At 44.6% G+C, this 26,567-nt stretch overlaps 1 protein-coding gene across 10 annotated transcripts in view; it reads left to right on the top strand.

Moving 5' to 3' along the window:
- Positions 1-26,567, top strand: part of ppfibp2b (PPFIA binding protein 2b) — a 44,595-nt gene that overhangs the window by 12,335 nt on the left and 5,693 nt on the right. For 4 of the 10 annotated variants that reach the window (XM_029841666.1, XM_029841669.1, XM_029841671.1 and 1 more), the window contains exons 3-17: positions 2,131-2,339; positions 12,237-12,323; positions 13,798-13,911; positions 17,594-17,743; positions 19,873-20,079; positions 21,147-21,239; positions 23,238-23,349; positions 23,493-23,525; positions 24,676-24,737; positions 24,815-24,890; positions 24,959-25,041; positions 25,119-25,186; positions 25,272-25,337; positions 25,610-25,670; positions 25,848-25,895. In XM_029841666.1, the coding sequence (XP_029697526.1) occupies positions 2,131-2,339; positions 12,237-12,323; positions 13,798-13,911; positions 17,594-17,743; positions 19,873-20,079; positions 21,147-21,239; positions 23,238-23,349; positions 23,493-23,525; positions 24,676-24,737; positions 24,815-24,890; positions 24,959-25,041; positions 25,119-25,186; positions 25,272-25,337; positions 25,610-25,670; positions 25,848-25,895 (1,469 nt within the window). Of the gene's footprint in view, positions 1-2,130; positions 2,340-3,995; positions 4,270-8,158; positions 8,311-12,236; positions 12,324-13,797; positions 13,912-17,593; positions 17,744-19,872; positions 20,080-21,146; positions 21,240-23,237; positions 23,350-23,492; positions 23,526-24,675; positions 24,738-24,814; positions 24,891-24,958; positions 25,042-25,118; positions 25,187-25,271; positions 25,338-25,609; positions 25,671-25,847; positions 25,896-26,567 lie in introns of those variants that run through there. The other 6 variants (XM_029841676.1, XM_029841675.1, XM_029841670.1 and 3 more) reach the window with 6 other exon arrangements.

Consider the following 26,567-nt stretch of genomic DNA (forward strand, 5'->3'; position numbering starts at 1 on the left):
GATGCACATGCTTTAAACAGAGGGGCTCAAAAGAGCTAAAAACAGAACAGCAGTGTCCACGTGTGTAAATCCAGACTTATTATTATTATTATTATTATTATTATTATTATTATTATTCCTGTTGTCTAATGGTGCCAGTGGTGTTCAAAAATTAGCAGCTGTGCTAAAGCATCTGGTACGTCCACTGGAACAGTCTCAGTGTAGGTGTGATATCCATATTAAACAAACAAACAAACAAACAAGGGCTGGCTGGCATGGGGAAGCCTGGAATGGCCTTAAAATTCCAAATCTTATTCCTATTGAGATGATGTGGGGTAACAATCTGTAAGCACAGCAAAATATGCAACAAGACTTGTGTGTTGAGAAGGAACGGAGGTTTAGGGATCAGGCCTGGGGGTTATTTAAAGTGCCAGGAGGCATCTTGGTTGTAAGAGATGCTGTATAAATAAAGCTGAATAGAACGGATTTGAAGTTCTTCCAGCTGAAGACGGGTTACACGAGCTGCACCGGGTATGATGTAATGTTTTCCTTTGCTAGTATTTGCATTTTGGTTGATTTTTAATTGCTAATTTTTATATTCACTGCTGATTAGATGCGATTACGCTCCCTCTCTCATTGTTGGTTTCACGTTGTATTTGCAGAAAGTCATAATAATAAAGCTGCTTGGATCAAATAAAACAATCCTGAATGTATCAAGTCATGTGCCGCCTTTGTAGATCATTTTATTTGTAGACTTAAAGCTCATAAAGGAAACGTATCTTTAACCTGTGTGGCCTCAATAAAGCAACTGGCTGTAAATCTGTTCATTCATCAAGCTGAAATTGACCGAGTAGTCATATTCAAGGACTCTAATTGGTCACGGTGAGACTTACTGTCAGCCACACACACACTATAAAAAATCCATTCACCTTTGAAGAATGTCGCTAGAGTCCTTATTTCAGTGCACCCCCTGTAGGCTCCATCAGGACGATTAGGAATGGAGATAAAAAGGTTCCCAGGAACTGAAGGTTTTGACTCATAGTTATTGTCTTTTTTCACCAACATATGCTGTAAAGTTTACATTTATTTAACCCCAAAGTTCTGATCTGCCACGTTTGCTTGTGATCTGTGAATGAGCCGTGTTCATTTCAGTCGTTCTGACCTCTGCACCCTTCGGGGGCTCTTTGTTCCTCTCCTCTTTCTGGGCATGAAGAAACCGTTGGAACCTTTTGTGCACAGGTGATACCACCTTTTGGAAGATCACTTCCAGTCACACTCATATCATTGTCACCTGATCACAGATTTTTTTTCTATATGGACACGTGAGTTATGATCAAACATAAAACCAGATAACCTTATCTGGTTTAGGAAAGTTTGGTGCATTTCCACTGCTGGAGTTCTGGTAAATACTGGGGGCCATTCCACTCACGCGTGCACCTCGGCGGTCGTGTCTCCACTGTGGGGGTAGGACCTCTTGGCGACGTCACGGGTTTCGGTTGCCCCGTAATCGTGCGTCAGTTTTGAATGTGACGCCACCTGAGCGAGCCGCCAAAAGCAAAAATAATAGTAAAGAACACAACGACAAAGGAGGAGAACATGCAAACTGAATCTGTGTACACATCAGTCTGGTAATAGACGGTAATTAAACAGCGCTTGTTGGGTTGTGTCGCGTTGTTTCTGGTTTGTGTGTTTGTGTACATGGCGGTGGATGCTACGAAGAAGAGGAGAAGCAGGTTCCTCTGGGCTGATGCTCCTTGTCTGCTGGGTTCCGCATCACACGGTGCTCTAGGTTGAGCCAATGGGCTCACTGAGTAAACCTTAAGCCCTACCCAGGAGTTATTCAGGCCTCATCTAAGTGCTCATCCTGGAGCGGGGACTCTGTTAGGCCTGTTAAAGAAGTTTCTCCAGCAGTGGAAACATCTGTGACACTTGGGTTCTTATGGGTGAACCTCTGGCTGATCTGCTCTGTGCCTTGTTGGTCAGATTGAGAGGCACCGAGTCTGGTGACACTCCGAGCAGAAGATGGCAGCCTCCAAAACTGTTGCTGGCATCCTGCAAAGAAAGATATTGTATCTTATTTAAATGCTTTTTCTGGGGTCTCCTTGCAGACCATCTGCTGATTGTTTCTTCTGTCACTCTGCTGCACCCCAGGCTCCAAGGCGGCTGCAGTGGAGTATTCCAACAGCATGTATCACGTGGGTTCCCCTGTCGGCGCGGCTCCCCTGCAAGTTGTTCAGTTAGCTGAAGACCTGAAACTTGCCTTGGAGCTTCAGCCCAACCAGGAGGAGAGAGAGAGCCTCAGAGCTCAGCTGCCTTCAGAGACCACGCAGGCACTCATCAACTGGCTGCAGAACAGAGAGGTGAGCATTAATGTTTGAATTCTGCTCTGTTCACCAACCTGTCGTCAAATCTACTGGAGTTGCTGCCATTTATCCATTTCCTGTTGTCGCCATTTGTGTGTGGGGATTTCAGCAGCAGTCAGAAAGAATTACATCAAAACTCTGTGAGGTCATTTCCGCATGAGCGGTTTCCACCAACTCGATATTCCCTTTAAATAGGAGGAATTGTGTCCTTCATGCAAAGCTTGTTGTGACCGCTCGAGTGGCGCCGCCAGTCATATATGTAAATGCAGCAGTTTCGCAATCAGCGGCTGAGTATTTGGTTTTACGTGCCCAGTTTCAGCTGTCCTTGTATGTAAATGCGACTGCAAACGCTTTGTGTTTTTAAAATATAAATGGGTGGCACATATTGTTAATTTACCAAATTAATGGGGGAAAAAATACATTTGAGCGCTCAAGCTCCAAATAGGTTATCAGACAAATTAAACAGTGATGCTCTTCGCATGATTGACGTGCAAAAGGAATTTCTCTGGTGAGCAGGACTGCAGAACGTAAAAAAAACTGAACTATCTTTAAATTTACACATGCCTGAATATTCACACTGTCCTTTGAGAATGCACAGCTGGGCTAGAAATTGCACTGGGCGATCATACTGATTGTGTGTGTGTGGGGGGGGGTGTGTGTGGGTGTGTATGTGGGCGTCTGTTTTGCCTAGTGTGCCACAAGTTATATAAGTGCATTCATGGTGAGGTTATGAATTTTGACTGTAGTCAAATGTGCAACACGTTATCCAAAGAACCATCTGTTTCAGATTGAGAGGACAGAGTGGTATGAAAATCAGGCTTTGGAAGGTAGATTTCTGCATTCATTGGTCCTGAAATGGGAGCCGATTGTCATCTAAGTCAAGGGTATTGGAAAAAGTGTCTAAAATAATGCACAAAGCTTCTGATCTTTTGGTTTTTGTAGAGAACCATCATGAAACCTTCACACAGTTAGTGGGACAAGTGAATAAACCCTCGTTGGTGAAGCTAATAGGGGTGAGGTGTTCGCAGGTGTCATGTTAAGAAAGGTGGCTGGAGGTGTGGCTAAAGCTACTTTCTGAGCTTTGAGTTCACAAGAATAGAAGCGTGGCTCACAGAAAAAGATTTCAAAGGATCTGTGATCAAAAATTGGGATTGATTTGCAGAAGGCTGTACAACGGGATCTCAATAACTGGAGCAAAGCTTGTGGTTCATGGTTTTTCAAGTAAAAACACATTTTTAGGTGTTTGCAATTACTAAAGCAATTTAATTAGCAAAAAACTTTGCTGAAGATTTAGTGACTATAATAAATAGAAGGCTGATCTACGGGTCGATCCCAGTTGATGCTGTGCTCAATAAATGTGTTTAAAATGGATTTCCTCATGATTGTACTCATTATGAAAGCAAACCTGTCATGTTTTTACACTGGAGGGGGGCGATGAAGGGCTGCTAAAAGGTCCGACAGAGAGAATTTAGCTTTGCTTTGTCACAGAATGAGGCTGAAATAGGCTCTAATCCCATTTTATAATATATAATAGGTATATAATTTGGTGGATGCTTTTTGTAATTTTATTTCCATATTTGGTAATATATATGGATTTTGTCCTGTAAAGAAGCAAACAAGATTCCTTTTAGGTTACTTTTAGTCACATCGGATACGAACTGCAGCCTTTGTGCCACTGATCCCACATTTGTTGGTGGTTCTACACCGAAGGGGGACGGTCTGGGACGGGTTCCATCAAGTGTTCCTCAGAGACACCATTAGAAAAGGACTTCTATCGGCTTCCTGCGCCGAGCTTGCTAGTTCACATTCTCTCTGTGTCCTGCAGCCCCCACTAGTTTCACTCTCTTCCTCCCTCCTTCTCCTTTCCTTCTCTCTGTTTTTTTTTTTCGCCGTTGTGGAGCTCAAGTGACCGTTCAGGACTGATGAGGTATGTTCAGACTGCTCAGACACGTCGTAAGAAGTTGACAGGCTTGTGTTTTCCTTGCTGTTTAGCAGGTTTGCTTCCTTTAGGATGGTGTGACTCTGCTGAACTTCCTCAGCAGGCAGCAGCGCGGCGGCGGCGGCTGCTGCCGAGCGTTGTCCTGCAGATGTTGCTGTTTTCTGCACGCAGCCGCTGAGAAAGGAAACAGCTCGTTATTTTCCAGTTTAGCAGCTTCTGAACAGCAGATGTCTCACATGTTGCATGCAGCACCGCTCCTCCGTACCTTCCTTCTTTCTTTTTTGGCATTCATTTTGGGTTCATGAATCTCAGGCTAAGTTAATGTTTTGTTCGGGTGGGAACATTTTATTGGAAAATATCAACACGTTGCTAACAATAACACAAAATCAACACTGTGGCTTAAAAAAGTGTTGATTACAGTTCAAATATTCAACACATTGAAATGCATAATTACATCACAAAAATTAATAGCATTAATAAGCTAATGTACCTAATACATATTGATAAATCCTTAATTTCAACATTATATTTAAGTTTATTTATAGGTAACCTTCAGGTGGGACTCAGAGTTTGCTGAGATGTTTGATTTTCCACCGCCTAATAAAGCTGAAGAGGAGCTCTAAAAGTCTATAAAAGACCATATAAATTACTTTGAGAGAGGCTTAAATGAGTTAAGAACTGTCACATCTTGTCTCCTCATGAGGTCAGCGGATTTGAGCCTGTCCTCAGAGCCAAGCTGAAGCACCTTTGGCAGCAGTTACACTCTTCTTGGACATGATGTCACAAGCTTTGGTCACCTGGATTTGGGGATGTTCTGGCATTCTTCTCAGCAGATCCTCTCAGGTTGTTGTCAGATTGGGCCAGTTGGTGGACAGCCATTTTCCTGTTTATAGAGATGTCAGGGCTCTGGAAGGCCGGCTGAAGGACACTCCTGTGTCGTCTCACCTTTGTGCTTGGGGTCATTGTCTCATCAGGAGGAGAACCACCTTCGGCCCATTCTGTGTTCCTAAGTGCTCAGGTTCTTGTCTAGCACATTGTGATTAGGTGTCCCTTAATCCTGACCGGTCTCCCTGTCCCTGCAACTGACACCTCTCCAAAGAAAGCCCAGATTGGTTCTGCTGGGACAGATGTCCTTCTGGAACTTACCGGTACTTTAATCCCTGGAGTTTAGCTGGAGTAACCATTAGGTTATTGGTTCTTACACAAAGCTGCAACAAAATGGGGGACCGTGATGCTGCAGCAAATCCTTAAATCAGGACAGATGAAATACTTGCTGCTCAATATAACCCTGGTCACATGTCTCTTTGGCCCTTCTTCTTCCTCCTTTCTGCTCAGTAGAAGGGACGGGATCAAAGGTGCTCATTCTCTGCAATTATTCTGCACCCCGTGGGCGTCATTCCAGCCTGGGGGGGGGGGGGGGGGCAACATGCGTAAACACAGGAAGCATCACGAGTGTGTTATTGGCAGGAAGTTGTAATAACTTTGAATGTATCGTAGGTAAAAAGTAAAAGCAAAAACGCTAATCGCTATAATATTAAAAGGCAGCATCAAGCTTAAAACCATCGATTTCAAATATTTATTTAAAGAAACCTGTGTCGGCGTGAACACTGGCAGCATCACTGGGGCCCAAACAAGACGACCCGGGTCCTCCTATTATGAAATTAGAAGACGTCCGAGGCTCCATTTCCTCAACACACTTGCACAAGTTGGTCTACATTGTGTGTTTCTGAGGTTGGATCCAAGAGGCAGCAGCTACACGGAGAAGGGAAGAGAAGTGTTGTCACGTTGGGCAAGTAACAGAGAGGACATGCAACACTTTTTAGGAGTGACAGTTCTAGAAATCTACTTCACTTTTTGGTGCCCGTCACTCCACAGCAGCGGTGCCCAAATCCTCACGGGCCAAAGAAAAAACGTGGTTTCTCTCCAACAGAAAACTCTCCATTTTCAATCATCCCAGGCAGACGTCTCTTTCACCTGGGATCCCGCCCACCTTGGCGGAAGCGTTTTCTGCCAGGTAGGGCAGGAAACCCGGCTCGACTTCAGTCCTTGAAGAGCTTTATAGAGTTCAAAACTGCGGGCTCAGACGGAAGGTAGCCACACCTGACTGGACCAGTGTGACCCAAACAAAAATGTTTAAAATTTTGGGGCGAATAAGCCCACACTGGCACCAACTAACACGCTGAAACTGGGTCTAAATTGTGTGTCTTGATTTAACGAGCTTACTCCTCACTCTTTTGTGCCACAGACAATCAATTTTATGAAATTTCCACAGTACATCCAGTTTTTGCTAATGTTATCAACTTCCTGCTAATAACCATTCCATCACTGTCAATTTCACATTTGCAATGTGGCTGTTTTTGCCTTTGATAACCTCCAATCCACGAGGATTTGGCTGATTATTGATGAGCTGCACTTTTCCCCCGTCAGACCAGCAGGTCTCACTCAGCTGTGGGTTGTTTGCATCGCACTCGCTCTCTGTCATTTTCTGACGGTCCGGGAGGGTTTTTATGGTTTTTTTTAGAAATAATACAGTACACCTACATTTTCTTCTCATACTGGGGCCATGTGGTTCCACTTAGGTTCTACACGTAATACTAAGCAGACCTGAGAACTGGTGCGTTCCAACAGGAACTGATCTGGTTCCAGCTGGCGTCATAAATGGCAGACCCACGCCCAGTCTCTGGTCCTCGGTCTTCGATGGACCATCCAGATCCCTACTAGACTAGACTGTTCATATATGGCAGTCCGCTGATACCGCTGCCATATGCATCGTGTGTATTTTCTACCCAACACAGCGCGAGATCTCACACGCTGCTTGAAATGCTGCCTTTCTATCTAAGGGCTGTGTTGCGTTGTGAAACAGCTGTGCGTGCACGTTTGTGTATGTACGTGTGTGTTTACATGGCCCTGCCATTCAGATAAACGACCCCCCTTCCCCCTTTGGTGACAGCACGCTTCTGCATACTGGACGAGAAAATCCTGAGCTACCGGCTACAAACATGAAGAAAAGAAGCAACAAAGAAAATGAATGTCCGAGGTAAAGACTAGAGAGAGAAGAGAGGGCATTTCACTTCAATGTTTAGGAGTTTTCTGAGGAGGGAGAGAGAGTGTGTGTGGGTGTGTGTTGGGGGGGGTTATCTGGCAGGGCTTGTGTTTGTACTGACATCACAGCCTGTTACTGCTTTGTTCGTGTGCCTGACTGAGGCAGCTGCTTCACGACACAAAGCTCTCGTCCCCTTTCTGTCTTCGTTGCCCGCTTTTTTTACTTTATTTGTAAACTTTATTTGTGACTATTGATCTTCCAAAAAGTTCTGAATGAAACTTATTTCATATTTGACCCACTTGAGACTAAGAACTCTGAAAAGCAAATTTAATTTCTACCTTTAGTCCTGTTTCCCGATTTGCGTCCACACTCGTATTTGTCTCTGACTTGTTTTGACATGATAAAATTGTGTTTTTGTGCGGATCAAGTGCTTAAATTTCCAAAGAGAGACATTTCAAGTAAAAAAAACTGAGCTGAAACGTAGCCAGACAGAGGAGAAGTTGCTGAAACCTCCCACCACTCCCCTTTTCTGGGCTCCACCATTCGGCTTTCAGACGCCAGCGAGAAAGAGGAAAAGAGAGTGAGAAGTGGAAAATGGCTAAAAGAAGTGATAAATAAGAGGTTAGTTAAAAAAATGAAATGATGATGCCACGACAGTGGAAAGTGTGGAAGCATTAGAAGGTTAAATGAGTAGTAGAAAAAGAGAGAGGTGGTAACAAAATAGGAGGAGGGGGGGGGGCGTCCCAGCAGAGATCGTAAAACACCCCCTCTCCTCCTCCTCCTCCTCCTCCTCCTTCACAGCTGTGAACATCATAGTCTCATACACACACACGCACACACACACACACACAGAGTCTCACTCACACCCACTTCCGTGACAGCTCTCACATGCTGCTGCAGCCTCCTCCGTCCAGTGCGGGCTGTGATGGGCCGGGAGCATGGACGCTTCCATTGACATCTACAGACACTTTTCTTGGCTCAAAAAGGTGAGCGTGGATCGGTGGCGTCGCGTTCTTCCCGTTAGAAGGAAGTGCATGTTTGTCTTCGTAGCAGAGGAAACAAATCAACCGTCTGCTGCTTGTTGTTCCAGCTCAAGCTCATTCTTGTTGTCTTATTTTCGTTTAATTTAATTGTAATTTTCTCCGGCTCAAGAGCTGGGCTGCAATCTTAACTTCTTACACTGCATGCTTGTGTGTGTGTGTGTGTGTGTGTGAGTGTGTGTTTGGAAGAGTGCATCACAAGATCGGTGTTATAAGATTTTACCTATCAGCTGATTTTGCTTCACAAAGGAGCATCTGAGTTGGCTGAACTTAACCAAGTGTTTGTGTGGCCTCGGAGTCACGCAGATGCTTTAAAACTCCGTCTAGAAATCTCCGTCTTCCTCCCTTTCTGTCCAAGGTGATGCTTTTGGTGGGAAAAGGTCCATAATGGCCGTCCTTTCCCTTTGTCGTAGTCTGCCCTACCTTTTAGGCAAATATTGAACTTTACAGCCGCTCTAAATAATCAGTCCTGCACACCTTTATGCTCTAAGAAGTGCAAATATCCACAATAAATGTAGCTTTCATGGCGATAAATAAAATAAAAGCATCGGGTCGTTCTTAACACTGAATGAAAGAATTCCGACTAGTGTACAGCAGTTAATTGGCCGTCTTTTAAAGTGGATTCAAGACAATCCAGTGGCTTGAAGAGCCGACGACCAAATCAAGTCAGCCCATAATGAGGAATGTATAAACACGCGTTTCCTGCCATTGGAAAAAATGACCCAAAACTGTCCTCCTAGCAGCACATTCAGGCCGGTTTCTGTTTATTTAGGAGAGAAGGAACTCCTCGGCCAGCTGTCAGTCGAATCACGTGATGAAAACGGTCCAAATGCATCCATCCCATGGGACAGACGCCAGGACACTCGAATTAAAGTATTCAAATGACAACAGCGGTATTTCTTGTGGAGTATCTAGATTAATGTTGCCATCGCTGTGATAAATGTGTTGTGGGACAAATCAGGTGGAAAACTGATAGAATTGTTGGTAGCAAGAGCTGACTGACTGAACGGAGCAGCAAAATCAAAGAAAGATGACAACAGAAAGCAGGAAATGCTCCATCTAGCCATAAAACCTGGGCGGGAGTTTCACATTTGGAATTCTTTCCCCCCACTCAGCGAGTGGAACCGACAGACAGAACAATCTATTGTTGAGTTATAGTAGAAAATATCTGGGTGGAATTATAGCAGAAATGTGCTGACCTTTCCATGGGCCCCCTCCCCACAATATTCCTTCACTCTTTTCTCAGATTGAGCAGGAGTTAAACCGTCTCTGGACCTGTTTTCAGTCTTGTTTCTGTATGGGGACAGTTGTCCGTTAGGGTTCCATTACTGGACCATTTGGGTCAGAAATGGCTGCTTGTCGGTGTTGTTGTCCATCTTTAGGCAACTTCCTGACAACTTATAACCTGATCTTTCCTTCAATGATCATTCCTTCTGCATTCTCGCTTTCACGGTTGACTTTAATGACCATGTTTTGGGAGTTTTTTTCCACTTGTTGATTATTGTGGTAATTATAAGTTTATTTAAACTGTTCTTTATTTGGTTCTGACAAGATTCTGGACTGTAATCTCATTTGAATGTCCTGTTCGCATGCTATTAAACACTATTTTATTAGTTTGGATTTTTTTGGGGGGTAGTCTTTATTTTAAGAGTTGCAAAATGTCATTTATGACATTTGTTGAAAGTCTGATGTCACAGATGTTGTCATGCATCAGGAGTTCCGCCCGGTCTGAGCTGTTACTTTTTCCTGTTTTATGATTTCACCTCTTCCTGTGCTGACTTCATTACGAGCTTTAATATGGTCTCAGCTATTTATTGTCAAGTATTACAGGCTGATTTTAGCAGATTTTAGGCTGATTTTTGCAGATTTTAGCTGATTTTAGGCTGATTTTCAGGTCAGGTGGTCACATAGAGTTTACCCGAAAGATGCCTTAACAGAATAAGGTTTTCAGAATAAGTTTTGCTAAAGCCTGTGCTGTTTATAGTCAGTCTCCCATAGTAACAATTAGAGTTGCAGTGAACAAAAAAAAAAAAATCCAGATGTTTACATTTTTCCTTGGGGGGGTGGGGGGGACTGGGTCATTGTCATGAAAGCAAGAAGACATCCACCGTGCTCACAGAGGCAATTCAGTGTTTACTTTATCCTCCTTTTCGGGCCATCAGACTGTTTATCAGGGTTTCAGCTACACTTTAAACGGCTGCGAGCTGGATCCAGAGGATTTCCTTCTATTTAGATTTACGCCAGCTACTTAAACCGACATGATCGTGGTCAGTTCAATTTCAGCTTTAGTCCAGTTATTTCTGGTAGTTATGTACGATATAATCTACTGGATATTTTCTAACTTCGCATACGTTGTACCATATGTAACAACCCGCTCTTATCCTCCCTCTTGTTTACTGAATCAATCTTTTGAGGCTGACATTCCTCCAACACTTGTGAAAGTTGCTTCAGATGGTGAGTTTATGTCTCATTTCACGGTCGCAGATGCTCAACGTGGTGTTTTCAGTATAGAAATATACTTTATTCATCCCCAGAGGGGACACACACAACATACTTTGAGCACATGCAGCTTCATAAAGGTCTCAGAGCGAGTCAGCTGTCCTCCACAGGTGCTACGAGCATTTCAGTACCTTGCTCAAAGGCACCTCTGCAGTGCACCCCTGGATAATGAATAATGCCTTCCCACTAAAACTCTTTTTTATGTCTTCAATGAGTAGACATTGGTAGCCAATCCTGATAATATGATGCATTTAAATATCGGATCTATTGGTGTGCTAAAATGAACGAGCCTGATGTTACTTTTACACTCTCTCGCTGACTATGTTAGCCATGTTAGCATGGCAGCATTACTGTTGAATCCACAAAGTATCCGATTAGCTGGAACGGAAGGAAGATGATGTGGGAGCAAGCACTTTTTACTCGTCTGTGGAGTTAAGAGGAGCAGAATCCAGCCTGTAATCCCACCCAGGCTCCGCGGATGAATAACGTTGTTTTCCTGGTAATGGCAGCTAGCTGAGGAGTCAGCAGCGCCTATAAAGATGGGATAATCTGGGGGCAAAGGGAAACTGAGCTGACTCCATAATTTCCTCAACGTTTCTGCCTCATTTTCATTCTCTCGCTTCCCGAGTTGCAAAAATATTCTAACGTTGCGGTTTCTTTGCCCCAGCCTGTTGTGTTCCCGTGAAACCAGAACTTCTCGTAAGGTGCTATACCGGGTTAAATATGAATCCAATAGGCCTCATGATCTTCCAACATGTGCACAGAGAATAATCCGTCATCTGTTCATGCAGAAGTTAGTCACCAGCTCAGCTCGGACCAGTCCAGCCCAGCATGATTCAGGCTCATGCCGGATCATTAAATCATCCTATTGACAGCTTCACTAAGGAACCTTTGAAAGAACTCTTGTTTCCATGCCGGAGCTCTGCGTGGACCTCAGGGAGGAGAAACTAAATGAAAAGACGCAGTGAAACGTAACGATAATCATCTTCAGCCGGTTATCAGAACACATTTTTAGCTATCAGGTGGTTTTCTGAAACTGATCCTCCCTTTTTTTTGCCAACGTTCAGCAATATTTTGGTAAAAGCGGGAGCAGCAGCGCGCCTCAACAAATGTGAATCCGGTTAACGCATCCATAGAACTTTTAAGAGAAGTCCAATTTGAGATGCATGTTTTCACAGTGAAAACAGCAACTGTCAGGACTTCATCCTTGCTCGTCTCACACTTTCTGCGGCTTTCCTTGTTTTTCATAGGAAAACGAGTCAGAAACGGCGACAAATATTAGCCAAACACTTGTCTGTGAAGTCTGTAACTTCTACACACAAACATGCACTTCTGAGGGTTTCTGATTTCTCTTCTTGTGCTCCTTCAACCAGGTCAACCTGTGTTCTCCAACCAACAATGAAAGCTACCAAGACCGCCTGCTCCGCCTAGAAGGGGATAAAGAGTCTCTGGTCCTGCAGGTCCGAACCTTTTCATCTGCACATCATTTCCCATGTGTGCGACAACTGTTTAAAGCATCAAGCAACAGTTCACAGAGAAAAGTTCTATAAATTCCCTCCAAATTTTTGGCATTTCTAATTCAATTAGCTGGATCCATGTCAGGGAATGCCTGGAGGGTTTCGCTGCCAGTCTGGATAAATGGCTCAGGTTCAAGCCCGTAATCTTTGTGCTTTAGTTGGATCCTGTTATTTCCACAACAAACATGCCTGGACACTTGTGGAGTGTCTGAGCATGTGTTTCCTGGCAACTGTTGCTGCGCCTCTCGTCCTGGAACGGAACGGATGATTATACATCTCCAGTGATTCGGCTCTCGCTGCGTTTTGACTCACAGCTCCGTCACGCACTCGTGGTCCTCGCGGCGCTCCCGCACATTCCTCATGGCGGAAATCACCATTCCAAAAGCGCTGATCGGCGGGCACGCGCTGTGTCTTGTACGCGTCTATGGTGCTGAAGACAGCTCTTTATCGAGATGCTTCACCACCCGCTGAAGGAAACTAAAGTTCATCAAAGTCCTATCTCACACACACACACACACCTACTTCTTCCACATTCCTCATGTAAGGCTCTCTGTGATTGGCTGATCCTCCCAGTGGCTGAATTTTTTCCCATCAGGAGGTTTAACCGAATGTTCACAGGATAGGTTCTCCTAGGTTTCACCTGCCGTCCTCTCACTTTTGTCCTGCTTCAGTTAGTTAGCATATTTCCTGCTTGCTAGCTTCTTCCCTGCGGACGCGCTCGGCAGGACATTTTCATTCATAAGTCACATATGGGAGGTGAGTCTTTGTGGGGGAGCTTTGTGTGTTTTCTACACCCTTATTTTAGAGGACATTTTGTCAGGCATTCATTTCATGTGCCAAACGCGCACATGTAACTCGTTCACATGCGTTTTCATTCATCAGCCACAGTGTTAGATGAGTTATCTGCTCAGTCTTTTACAGACGACTCACACATTTTGTCTCACTTCTTTAATAATCTGGATTTTGGGACATGTAGAGACATTGCAGGAGACTTTTTCCAGTGGGATAAAGGTATGATGCTGGGAATGAGTTGTCAAGGGTTGTTGAGAGGTTATTGAGAATGTGTGTTGCATTCCAGAGTAAAAGCCTGCTGAGTAGTTGTGTGTTGTGGAGAAGTGGTATGCTGGTGTGTATGAGTGTGGGTAAGTTTGTAGAAAAGATTACGTCTAAAATAGATTTATTTAATTCCAGCACTGTGCATTTATAAATGCTGGTACTTTATTGATTAATACCCATATTTTGTCCCAAAACTTGATTGCACAAACCAGAGATGCACAAAAATTCTTCAATAAATTCGGATATGAAACTCTTGGATGTAAACACACACATTTAGCAGGACATGAATGTTTTATATTTCCTTTTGCACCATAGTTTCATGCTCTCCCTCTGCTGAGGTCAACCCTATGTCTCCCTTCAGGTGAGCATCCTGACCGACCAAGTAGAAGCACAGGGAGAGAAGATCAAAGACCTGGAAAGTTCTCTGGAGGAACATCGGCAGAAACTGGCCTCCACCGAGGAGATGCTGCAACAGGTGACACACAAGCGCACCCACGGGGAAACAATCTCCATGTGATGCCCACTCTTTTCTGCCTTCTTTGTGGCTTGTGGTGATCTTTGCTCTTTCCACATTCTTCTGGTGCGGCCTGCACGATGCTCTGCACAGCCAGGTTGTTAATGTGAGCCGCACATATTCTTCTCTTGCATTTAAACCCGCTGAACCGGTGAGGCTCGTTGACCTGGCCCGGTTACCAGCCTGGACCTCTGAAACCATCAGTTTGTAGTCCTACAGAGAGGTCGTGAAGCCTATTCAATTCAACTTTATTTACCATATAGAGTCTGTTACATTAAAAACAAGCAGCAGTGGCAGGAGAACATAACTTCAAACAGGAAGAAACCTTGAACAGGACCAGGCCCACATGGAGGGGGGGTCCCTCCTGCTGATGGCTGGAAATGGGGAGACGGAAGGAGAAAGAGACCTGTCCCCCGGACCATGATTCTGAAGCAGGGCAGAACTAGCAGCATAACTAAGATAATGCTAAATAATAGACGACCCTTCTCTAGCTATGAATGTCTGCATTAATGACCGTAGGTATAGATTTACTGACTATGACCTTTCTAAAAGAAAGTTTTCCTCCCGTCCCTGGAGGCTTCCCAGCAGGGGGCTGATGGCTGAAAGCTCTACTACCTAGTCTCCTCCTTAAGATGCAGTTAACCACAAGTAAAGCAGCATTCTGAGAGGACAGTATGAGGCTGTGTGCTTCTCCAGATATGATGCAGCCAGTGACGAGAGGCGAGTGTTCACTGGAGAAGAAATGTGGTTTCAGGTCAGAGTTTCCAAAGATTCCAATCAAGCAAACTACAGAGGAGAAATGTGACTAGCTCATCTATTCCTGAGGAGTTTAGGACCAACAATGACCTCAGGTTTGTCCAAATTTAGAAGAAGGACATCAGTTAGCTTACCGATGCTTAAGCTAGCAGATGCAGAGTGACATCAGGCACAATCGTGATATCTGCTCATCATACCAGGGCTGAGAACCGCTCAGATTGCACAACTTGACATGTTTCTCCTTGATTGTCTGAATTATGTGGCTGTGTGAGGTACTTTTGTCCTGCTCTCTGGAACCCACCGTGTGGCTTTTAATCGCTGCCGTTGTGCAGCTTAAAACCGTGAAACTCCTGACAGTTTTATTTAAATCAAATACAAATCTTGGTGCTACCATTGAGACTGGCCTTAACTTCCACCATATCGTATCAACATCTACAACTCATCCAGGACACTGCTGCTGTATCCTGGCCAGGTCCAATAAATGTCGCCCCAAATCTTAGGGCCCTGCACTGGCCGCCCAAGAATTGACGCTAAAATTCTTCTGTTTATAAGAGCACATAGTGGCTCTGTTCCAACTCTGCTCTGATCTCCTTATCTTCCCCTGGATCAACGCAACGACAGCTCAGACAAGTTGATGAGTTATTGTACCCCAAAAAATGGCGTTCCTGCCTCACCACATTAAAAATGACCCCACCAGGCTCCAGCCTAGTCTCCCGTCACCTCTTCTCACTTTCATATTTCTGTCTATGTTATTAAATAACTGTATGTTGTTTAATTTATTCTTGCATTTGTGTTGTCCATTGGGTTGCCTTTGACAGCAAATGCACTACTTAATGCATTTTCTTCTTCTAATGTCATTCAACACAGTGTGTTTGTGTGTGTGTGTGTGTGTGTGTGTGTGTGTGTGTGTAAAGGAATAAATAAATTGTGCCACAGCGTTCTGTTGAGAACAGGCTATTTGACATCCTGTGAAACACTAATTCCTAAACTATAACGCAAATGCAGAGGTCAAAGGTCAGCATTATTGCTCAGTTATCTAAAGCCCAGCTTGAAGGTGACCCAGGTTTGGATGTGACTACCAGATTCTGCAGCAACTTTGCTGCCCAGGGCCACACATTTGATCTGTTTTTGTGGCTATTCTCAATATTCTGCAAGGCTGGATGTCACACAAGCACCGGGGGCTTCGGGGGAATAAACCCCCCCTGTTTAGTGTCCTCAGTCCTCTCCATTATATCTGATATTCCTCTGTGGTCTAATAAGTAGCGTACAGGGACACTATACCACGTTTAAATCATCCATTATTTGTAAAATATGTGGATAAAGGACAAAAAGAATAGGATTTTTTTTTTTTACAGACTTGTGTTGTCCAAATGCTGCTGTTCCTGATTGTCTATATGAGAATTTATTGTAGGTCTGGTGGTCTTATTGGATTTGTTTGTGCTTGTGTGCAGCTTTTGTTCCAGCATTTGTGTCCAGTTAATGGCTGTCTGGTCAAATAGCTGATGTGATAGGAGATGTTTGCTGGTTGAGCGCGGAGCACGGTGGCGGGCTGTTGCCTTTTAGCATGTAGCGTGCTCCAGATCAGTCGCTCCAATAGGGAATAGGAATAAAAACAGGCGTCTGCTGCTTCTCCAGAACAGTTGGTTTCATCCGGTGCAGAATATTGAGTAATATTTGGTTAATCAGCCTTGCTTTCAGATGCTTCACAGTGGAGTTTAAAAGAGATCCAAGTGCCAAAGAGACAATTTGTCACATGTTGCCCCCCATAAGTGGCAGAAAGGGAGTTTCAGGCAGCTGAGCTCTGTGCTATGAGCAAAGACTTGTGATTAATTACTTCTAAAGACTCCAGCTTATCCTGCTGTAAGTGACACTGGTGTAAGGTTTCAAACTGGCACTCAGCTGTCATAACTAAGCTGTGCGTGCGTGGGTGCGTGCGTGCGTGCATGCGTGTGTATGTGTGGGCACTGTTGTACATGGAATGTATGGAGGGCCAGAATGAGTGTTTGGGGGTTAAGACGTGGTTTTAGGGTTAGAAGCAGGAGAAAGTATGATGCCAGTGAGTCCATACGAAGACATGAGTACTTGTGAGGCCCTTTAAAAGGTATTTTGTTATTGTTTGTTGCTTTTTCTTTTTGGTTTTCTCGATAAAATGCTTTGTAGTTTGTAGTTTATAACCTTATAAGCGTACAATCCAAAATGACAGGACCTGGATCCTTATTGAGGACGTTCTTGTAGCTTGTATTTCCTCAACATGAAGGGAGATTAAACCTCAATTTAAACAGCAGTATGTTTTAGTCTATTGGACATAAAACCAACTCCACTCTCACAACCAAAGTAGCTTAAAGTTTCTTCATTCATTCATTAAATGAAGCTCCCAAAAACCACCTAAAGTAAATTAGAGAAATGTTTGGATTAATTTAGCTTTGCAATTACTCATAAATTCCTTTTTATGAAATGTGTCAAAAGGCGAATCTTTTGAAAGGATTGGGGAAGGGGTGGGGTAAACAGAAATCAGGGATTTGGAGGCCTGTGATGTGATCAAATCCCACACAGATGTGGATTCTGTGTAATTCGGAGAGCAAAACTTCTCCGTGGACACTAGCCATCATTTGCTTTCTGAGCCTCTCAACTATTTGACCGTACCAAAGAAGCTCAGATTTATTAATAGCTCCCTGAACTGGCCCGTGTACACAAGTGAGCGTGTATATATTTAGCTTTGTGGGGTCTGGGCCTCCAGCCTTGTCTGCTCTCTTGCTGTGGGAAAAAGCTTGTTGGGAGTGGACCGTCATGCTCCGTCCGCTCGGCATTGATCCACATTTGCTGTAGGTGTGATTTCAACCTGTTGCTCACCGGAGTTTCCTCAACTTACAGCTTGTGTTTTCCCCAGGAGCTGATGAGTCGGACCTCTCTGGAGACTCAGAAGCTGGATCTGATAGACGAAGTGTCTTACCTCAAGCTCAAGTTGGTCAGCATGGAGGAGACGCACAGCAACTCCCAGCCAACAGAGCCTGTGGATACGGATCAAAAAAAGGCAGAGGTATGGATTCCCCATAGGCAGGAAGGTGCATTTTTGTTGCATAAATGTCTCCAGTTACACGTGCCTGTGTTTATACAGTCCTGCTGCTGATTTCAGCGTCTTTACAGTCACCTTTGTCCATCAGTCCAGCGGGACGCCTGCCTGGATCCTCCATCAATGAGCTATTTAATTATTTATTTATTTAAATTTGAAGAACCACTGCAATCCAGCAGCATCTTATAAACTGTAGACATTGTACTGAAAAGTGTTGTAAAATGGTTCCTTGGTTCCCAGTTTTCCTTCGCAGTAAAAGAGCTAAAATGATGTGGCTGGAAAACCAAAACATGGTTGTTTTAGCTAAAAGAGCCAAAATGTTGTGGCTGGAAAACCAAAACTTGGTTGTTTTAACAAGGCCAAAAGGATGAAGCATCACAGAGCGGCTCACAGTGGTCTGTTTAACCCACCGTGATGATTATTTAGCTAGACTCAATGTTAGCATGAGGCTAGCGCTGCTTCTGATGGGCTCTGAAAGACAGAACCAGCCAAAGGTTCAAATTTTCGGCACATCAATAGTTGCAAAAACCACATTTCTCGCCTGCATGAACCCTGCGCCATAACTCCAGGTCAGTGGGGGCGGCGGCGCAGATGTTTGCATCTCATCCCTATGTGCCCCTCCCCCATGTGTCACCAGGAAAGCGTCATTTCAATATTTGTGCACTTTTTATTGAAATTGTTGGATTCCATCCGCAGGGGTCTTCTTGAGGGCATTTGTTTGTAAAATTCTGGAAAAGTCATTTCTGTAAACAGAAGATAGAGCAAAGGGTGCGCATGCTTTTCCATTGTAGTTGAAGCAAAGCATTTTTTTTTTTTTTAAAAACCATTGTACTCCAAACATAATTGTTTGAAAAGAAACCGCGAGCATATTTCTCCTGTGTAAACCCTGACACCCCCCCCCCCCCCCCCCCCCCCCCCCCCCACCCCCCGCTGCTTTGGTCAGTGTGATCAACCACATCCCAGCCAAAATAACTGCTTTCTCACACACAGATCCAGTCCCATTGTGGTACTTTTACAGTACTTCATGTAGCATTTCCTGGCTTACGTGTAATTAAAAATCCTCCCTCTGGGGTTGTGAATGTCTTTTAAACCCAAAGATGGCTGATCTTGACTCAGTTCTACAGAATTCTATGGAATACTTGCAAACATAGTGCATATTATCATTTTTATTTTAGGTGTGGTCGGACTGCGAGAACCCTGGAACAAAAACAAACCTAATCATTAGCATCAAACATAAATTCTCTATGTTATTCACAGTTCTTGTGAGGACCTTCAAACAGCTGCTGAGAGAGAGAGACACACAGAGAGAGAGAGAGAGAGAGAGAGAGAGAGAAGGATGCATGGCCAAACTAGATGAGCAGTCCCTACTTGTCCTCACTGCTTTCTTTGTGTGGACTTTGTCCATTGTGATACTCAGCAGCTTGTCCCTGCTGGCACCACAAAAACTGAAGCTGCTCTTGTGCTGTAACTGTGTGTGTGTTTGTGTGTGTCTTTAGCACCAAGGGCTGTGCTTTTAGTAAACAGGATGCAGCATTAGTGACATGTTGAGCCCAGTGTTATGCACACATAGCTAGCGTGCGATAAACATCACAGGAAGCAGAGCAGGACAACAAGAAGGACAGAGGGACGGATGGCTGACGGCAGGAAAAGCATGAAAGTAAGGGAAACGGGATGAGACGCAAACAGACAGATGGAGGGATGAATGCTGACAGGAGGTGTTGTGGAAATATGGTTTTCTGTCCCGGGAGGCCTTGAAGTCAGAGAGAACGCAACACTCCACCAACAAGACGGTCGCTGCTTTGGCTGAGTAGCGTCGCATTAGCGGGTTTAGGATCCCTGCTGACGCAGATATTGACGCCTCCATTGTGGAGCCATCGGACACCGAGGGTTTCAGCCTCCAGCGCGGCCGTGTCGTCATTACGGTCTGCAAAGGTCTCCGTAAAAGCTGACACAGTGACTTGATTGGCAGATAAGAGTGCTTCTTCCTATCATCTTCCCAGAACTCACCCCGTGCCCTCTTCTTTCTCTTCCCGTCTCACCCGCTGACCTCTACCTGCTGTCTTACCTTTGGTCTCCGCCGCTCGTTGGCCTCGCAGTGCGTGGTAAATCTCATCAGTGAACTGCAGGAGCAGATGTGCAGGTTTCAGGAGGAGATCAGCACCCGTATCCAGGAGAAACGGGCCTTGGAGGAGAGGGAGGCTCAGCAGGGGGAGCCCAGAGTGAGACCGCATGGGTCGGCTGGCTCAGATGCAAGCCTGCCCGGCTCCGATTCCAGGAGCGATTATGGAGGAAAGACTGTACATGTAGGGAGACTTGATGGATGAACTCATCTTCCCCTCCTTCCCCGTCATTTTCCCTCTTCTTCTCCTCTTCCCTTTTAACAAGCCCACACTCCAGCCGCCGGTATTTGGACCCTCCCACAGAATCAAACTAACCCTTTCTGGGGCGCTTTGCTTTGATGTTTTCAAATACTTGCATTCCTTTGATGGATTACTGAGGATGCCTAAGTACGATATTCGAAAGGACAGCTTCTTTAACTGTTCACCTTTACGTGCACGACGCAGTCTCTCCAGGACACTTTTGTGCTGTAAAACTTCTTTAAAAAGTCTCTATGAAATTTGACGTTTCAGATATTTGAAGCCTTTCTATGCAGGACGAGGTAGAACAAATTTTAACCAACTATTTAGATCCAAGGTACCATTAAGAGCCTTGTTTGAGTCTTGTTCTGCCCAATGCTACGTCTCCGTCTCAGCTGCGTCACCGCAGCCAAAAACCCAAAATAAATCCGTTTCAACAATTTTTGAAAAGTGGTCACGAGTGATCCTGCTCTCAAGTGAATTCTATGTGCCCTCTCACATTCCTGCAGGGACTGACGAGCGCATATGTGCTGAAATATGTAGTGTTTAGTTCAGTTAAGTGAGCGTGTTCTGACCCAGGGCTCGTTCTCTTGGTTTGGTTTGATGTGGTGTACCTGCATGGTAGCGGTTCTCTCCCTCTACTAACAAAGCTACTTTCCTCCAGCGCTGACCAGGTGGACGGGTCAGGTGACAGTAACAATGTGTAACGTTGTCCGGGGATAGACGCGGGCCCCAACCGGGCCCAACCGGGCCCTCCGATTCTTCCCTTTGGTGGTCGTTGATAACTGCATGCTGTGGTATCTGTTCTCAGGATGGTAACGTTTGCTGTATTAACACCTGTTCCTGTCCAGCTCTGGGGGATCTTCTTAACTGCACTGGTTGTCAACACATGTGTGAATACCCTCATGTTGGCCTCTCTTGATAGAATAACCGATGCATGCCAGTAGACGCTGCAGCAGGAAGTGCTGGAAGAACCGGTGGAGTAAAAGTCTGCGTTTGGCCTTTTTCTGCAGGATTTGCTTCAAGAAGTGAAGCAGCTGAAGCAGAAAGTTGAGGAGCTGGAGGGAGAGAAGGGCCAGTATGAGCGGAAACTACGAGGCACGAAGGTAAGGTGTCGGTCGTAGCTCAGCCACAACCTGCAGCGTCTACACCGCTGACAACGTCACCCCCTCACTTTCAAACCCACTTTTCTTGCTTTGAATCGACGCATCAGACTCTTGCACACAGAAAATATAAATAAATCCAGCCAAAGGCTTGTTGTCATCACATTATCACATCATTATCACAGCTCACAGAGTAATGGACTGTTACAGTATGAGTACAGTCTTTACACCAGAGGACATGGAACTCAGCAAAAATACACTTTTAAAAGTTGGTGCCGCCTTATTTTCTCAAATATCCACGTGAATTTTTTTTCTTTTTTCAAATTTAGCCATGGTTACTTGTTTTATTGCCATTTGTTTGCAGCACTAAAAATGAAAAACTTTTAGACAGACGTTGCTGGTCTGACTACACTTAATAAACTAGAGTCTTGAATTTTACATACGCTGATATGTGGAAGTTTTAGCCAGGCTGGTCTTTTTAGATAAATCAAATCAAATTGGAATTTTATTAAATGGGCTTATAAAGAAAAAAACACCTTTGAAGTAAAGCAGGAAACCACATCCCAACAACTTCTTCATATAGGCTGGTCCATTAATAAACAAAGAGTCATAAGATAGATGGTTAAACCCGGAGGCAACGCCACTGTCGGGCAGGTGGGGGGTCAGAAGGTGATTAAAAATGAACCATTGTCTACTAACTCCTTTACATTGGTACACTTTCAGGTGCTGGATCTGCTGTTGCTTTCTGTGTGCTCACAGTGCTTCCTCCCTCCTCTCCCTCCGTCTCCTCCTCTCCTCTCTATTAACCCCCCTCTGCCTTTGTCTTCTAAACATTTGCCCCATCTTTAACCGCCCCCTTGTCTGTCTGTAGCTCTCCATCTCTTATTCTCTCCATGTGTGTTACCAGTCGCTCATGACCCAGCTGTCCAGCCTCAAGCTGACTGTGGAGCACACACAGCTGGAGAAGCAGCACTGGGAGGAGCGCTGGCGCAGCGCACAGGTGCCCTTTCTTTCTCCTCGTCCGGCGTCGCGTCGCTCGTAGCCTCTTTTTCCTACTCTCCTCTGATTTGGCCCAGTCTTTACTACCAGTCTGCTTTTCTGAAAATCACTTTTCTCTAACCTCCATGTTGTGGTATGTATTTAAACTGCAGTAACTTTGGTGTTTTTGAAGGTAAAATCTGTAATATTCAATCTCCTGACCCAGCCTGTTTGATCACTATTTGCTGACTTTATATTTATATATTATAAGTGGTGAAAGGGTCAAATTTTGCGAAAAAAAAAAAAAAAAACAAGCTCCAAATGTTATTGAAATTTAGTTTCTCCCAGTAAAAAAGCCATGCAGCAGCTTTGTGAAGGATTCCATATGATTCCAGTTGTGTTCTCTGGCATTCTCTTTGCATGTCTGCTCCCTCTCTGGTGTCAAATAACACACATTTGTACATAATTACATGAGCTTACAGCTGCAGGTTGGTGCTGAAGTGTTAAGTTCTTGTTAGCCTGTTTCCTTTGAACAGGAATTATTGTTATGGTGATTATTGGTTTTGAAGGGGTGTTTATTTTACACTCTGGGAGAGAAGATGTGTTCATTGAAGGATGGAGTTGGGAGCTAATGATGTTCCAGCACCCCAAACACACACACGCACACACAGTCTGGATTTCACTGGGCTTTTCATCAGAGGTGCTCAGTCATTGCTCATCCCTGGAGATGTGATGTTGGAGTCTACGTTTCCGACAGGATGCCGTCCGTTAAAGTGTAAATCTGTATGTTAGGAGCTCTAATCACCTGTTAGAGCCGGCTGCCGTTGACTCTGGTGGAAAGTATACAGCCGTACACAAATGGAGTTATTTACATCCCTCAATACCAATACTGAATGTCCCCAGATACTGAATTTCGAGGCATCCCATCATCCAGTCATCACGACAACAATCCCGTTGTGAAGAGAATGTTGCCAGTCAAGTTCCTGAAGCTGCTTCACAAATGCCCTCTGCCTTCTTCCACAGGCAGAGATCTCAGAGCTGCAGCAGATCCTGGCCTCCAAAGACGCCGAGATAGAGTGCCTGCGGTCCCAGCTGTTGGCCAGATGTGGCCCAGCCAACGACAACACAGAGAGAGGTACACGCCTTATCCCCGCTGCCTCACCGGTCATGTCACATCCAAGAGCGCCAATGCTGATACAGTAACATCTAATCAAAGTGTCTTTCTCTCCCCTTCTATACGCTCGGCTTATTTTGACTCTCTGCTTCCCTCTCCTGTAGAGGAAGTGTATGTCCAGCAGCTAATTACCAGATGTAAGGCATGGTGTGCTTCTGCTGTGGAACTAATCTCCAATCGGACTCTCTGTGCCGACAGTTGACATTGTGGTTTTCTTTGAATCGTGATGTCTAACTGTTTGTGTGTTCAGTTTGCAGTTTGGTTTGCAGTGGAAACCAAACCGGAGCGTTTGCATTGAGATTTGGACCACAGTTGAGATCCAGTTTGTGTCGGCTGTCCTAAATATTCACAATATCCTTTCAAATGTTCTGGCAAGGGAGAGTTGTTATTGCGCTGCTTGTAGCCTCGCTGCGAAATTAGGCCTAGCAGATGATTCGATATTTGAAAGCGTCAAACGTTAATCACCTTTTCTTTTTTGGCTATTAATTGTCGTGGTGGAGAGCTTTGCATCAGAACTCCAACTAGCACAACCTTAGCTTAATTGATTAACAGTGTGTGTAAATCACTACACGTGTATTTATGGTGAATTCTTTGTTCTAAGTTGTTCACACGTCATTTAACATTAGTATTTTTACATTATAAAAATGTATATTAGAAGCTCATGTATCACAGACATTCAGGTTTGCCACAGTAGCAAATTGATCCCACTTTTATTTAATTCTGGCAGATTTCTCTTGATTGATGAGAAGTTGGGATTTATGCCTTTTACCTCATTTGGCCACCAGGCGGCGATCAATAAAGAACCCGTGTCCACAGCTACGGGTCAAAGATGAGCTCAGAACACCGCGTTTTATTTTAAATGGTCATGAAGCTAACCTGAGTGAGGCGACATCGGTATGAGTTTCACGGTTACCTGGCAGAACGCAAGCAAGCGGCCTTTATGCGTGACCTTCACTGTCAGATTTGAAAGGATATGAAATAATGTCGGGCTCGTATCTCTGCGTGTTTGCCTGATTTGTCTTGTAAAACCCTCCTCTGGGATTATACAAATTAAACGCAGAGGAAAACGGCTGCTGTGTCCGCCAGCAGCCGCCGCGTCGTCGTGCGAGCTGCAGGTTCGTCGCACGTGGTGGTGCTGTCACTGTCGGTTTGCTCTGCTTGTTCGTCCATATTAGCATGGCTGTCGCGTCTGTCGCTAAACATTCCATCACATGCCAGAAAATTCAGCGGTCACGAGGCGAGTGTGAACGCGAAAATAACATTTTAACGTCCTGTTTATTTGTTCAGACCAGGAATACCAGAGGTTGAAAGAGGGGATGGAGTCTCTGTTGGCTTCCAATGAGGAAAAGGTCAGAACACTTGAGGATCGCCACTGCAACACTTTCACTGAGGACAAAAAACCCAAAACGTGTCTTGCTGGTAACAGGACAGGCGAATAGAAGAGCTGACGGTTCTGCTGGGCCACTGCAGGAAGATCAGGGACGTGATGGCGCTCACACATGGTGAGTCCCCCTTTTGTCCCTGAACAGTGGAACATTTTTTTTTTGGTTGTTGTGTCTCTCGTTTGTAGGGAGCAGTGAGGAGGAGCTGAGTGGCAGTTTAAGGCTGAGAACCAACACACACAAAGCTCCTTCTGACATCCTCAGATCAGAGGTGAAACCCTCATCTTTTCTATATTCACGAAAAAAGAAAAAAACACCTGACGAATGAACGTGTTTAACTCTGCATAGATGTCATCAAGAGGTTCTTCACCACTCATGTTGTCCTCATCTCCATACCAAAGAGAACTGTACTCAAGGTAGAAGCACTACAGAACACCATATAAACACACACACACACGCAAGATAATACTTATTTGTACAACTTTCCTTTATGTCTTTTAGCATCCAGAACACCATGGACGCTTCACTTGTGTCCACTGGGGATATTTGCATCTATAATGGCTCATGGTACTGTAAAAGCTTTATTAATTTAAAGTTACTGTATATATCATAATACAAACATGTATTTTAATGCTTCTGGGTGGGGTGTCCCATCTTTACCTTTTTCTGGCAAGATTGCTTTAATGTTTTATTATAATGTTGACCTGGTTCCACAGGTTTATCTGTTATAGTACAGTCTTTTTTAATGCTAACTGAATGTCTTGTGTTTCTGTATAACTTCCACAGCTTTATGGCAGCGACACGACACAATATATGAAGTCTAACGTTTTTATTTTCAGGCGCCATCGCAGGCTGTTGTCCAGCAGCCTGGAAGAATTGCAGAGCAGCTCTTCGCAAAAGGTTTGTGAGGGCGTCTTTGTTGCCTCCTGACTTCCAGATCTCCACTGAACTGGTGGACACCAAATGTGTCCATACAACAATGTTCTTTTGACCTGTTTCTGCACTAACCTGCTCATTCTGACTCTGTCTGGGTCTGTGTGTGTTCTTTCCTTCATCTTGTGACTTTGTGTGATGTAGATTATAGAGATCCAACCAGGTGAAAGTGAATCAGACGTAGGGGCCGAGGTACTGATCTGCTGCATGACTTCACACAATAACCCCCCCCCCCCCCAGCATGAAGCTAGAGCTTATTTTTATTAAGCTAGTATAAATGAGTGTATCACTGTACTTAACCAACCCATAGTTGAGCTGCTTTTGTGCTGTTTGATCTGATGAACCCGTTTAATCGATATATATATATATATCTGCCTATATATTAGACCCCTTATTCATGTCTGTTAGTGCTTTTCTCCAAAGTTGAAGCCGCCTTTGGAAGTGATGTTCTAACGACTTATATTGATCAGTTAATTACTGCTGTACAGGTGGATCACATTGTGGCCACAGAGCGGCCCTTTTACCATACAGAAACAACGTAATCCTTCATTTCCATATGTTTAGGACATACGGGTGCTCCAGGCTAAGTATCTGTGACTTCCTAGTTATAGTCTCCAGGAAGTCCTGCGTTGTGCAGCCAACAGGCTAATGGAGCTACTCCAGGTGACCTTTGACCTCATGTTCAGAGAAAAGTTCACAGCTGAATTTTTGCTCCGGGGGGGTGAAAAAAAACAAAACATCTCCTCTATGCGACCGTAGCTTTACGCCTATTCACGCGCATGCACACGTGCACGGTGAGGCAGGACCCTCCTGAAGTGGCTGTCAGCAGTGTTTGCCGTCACAGCTGCCCCCCAGCTGTTTCTT

Source organism: Takifugu rubripes, chromosome 9 (genome assembly GCF_901000725.2).
Source record: "Takifugu rubripes chromosome 9, fTakRub1.2, whole genome shotgun sequence".
Classification (NCBI taxonomy): Eukaryota; Metazoa; Chordata; class Actinopteri; order Tetraodontiformes; family Tetraodontidae; genus Takifugu; species Takifugu rubripes.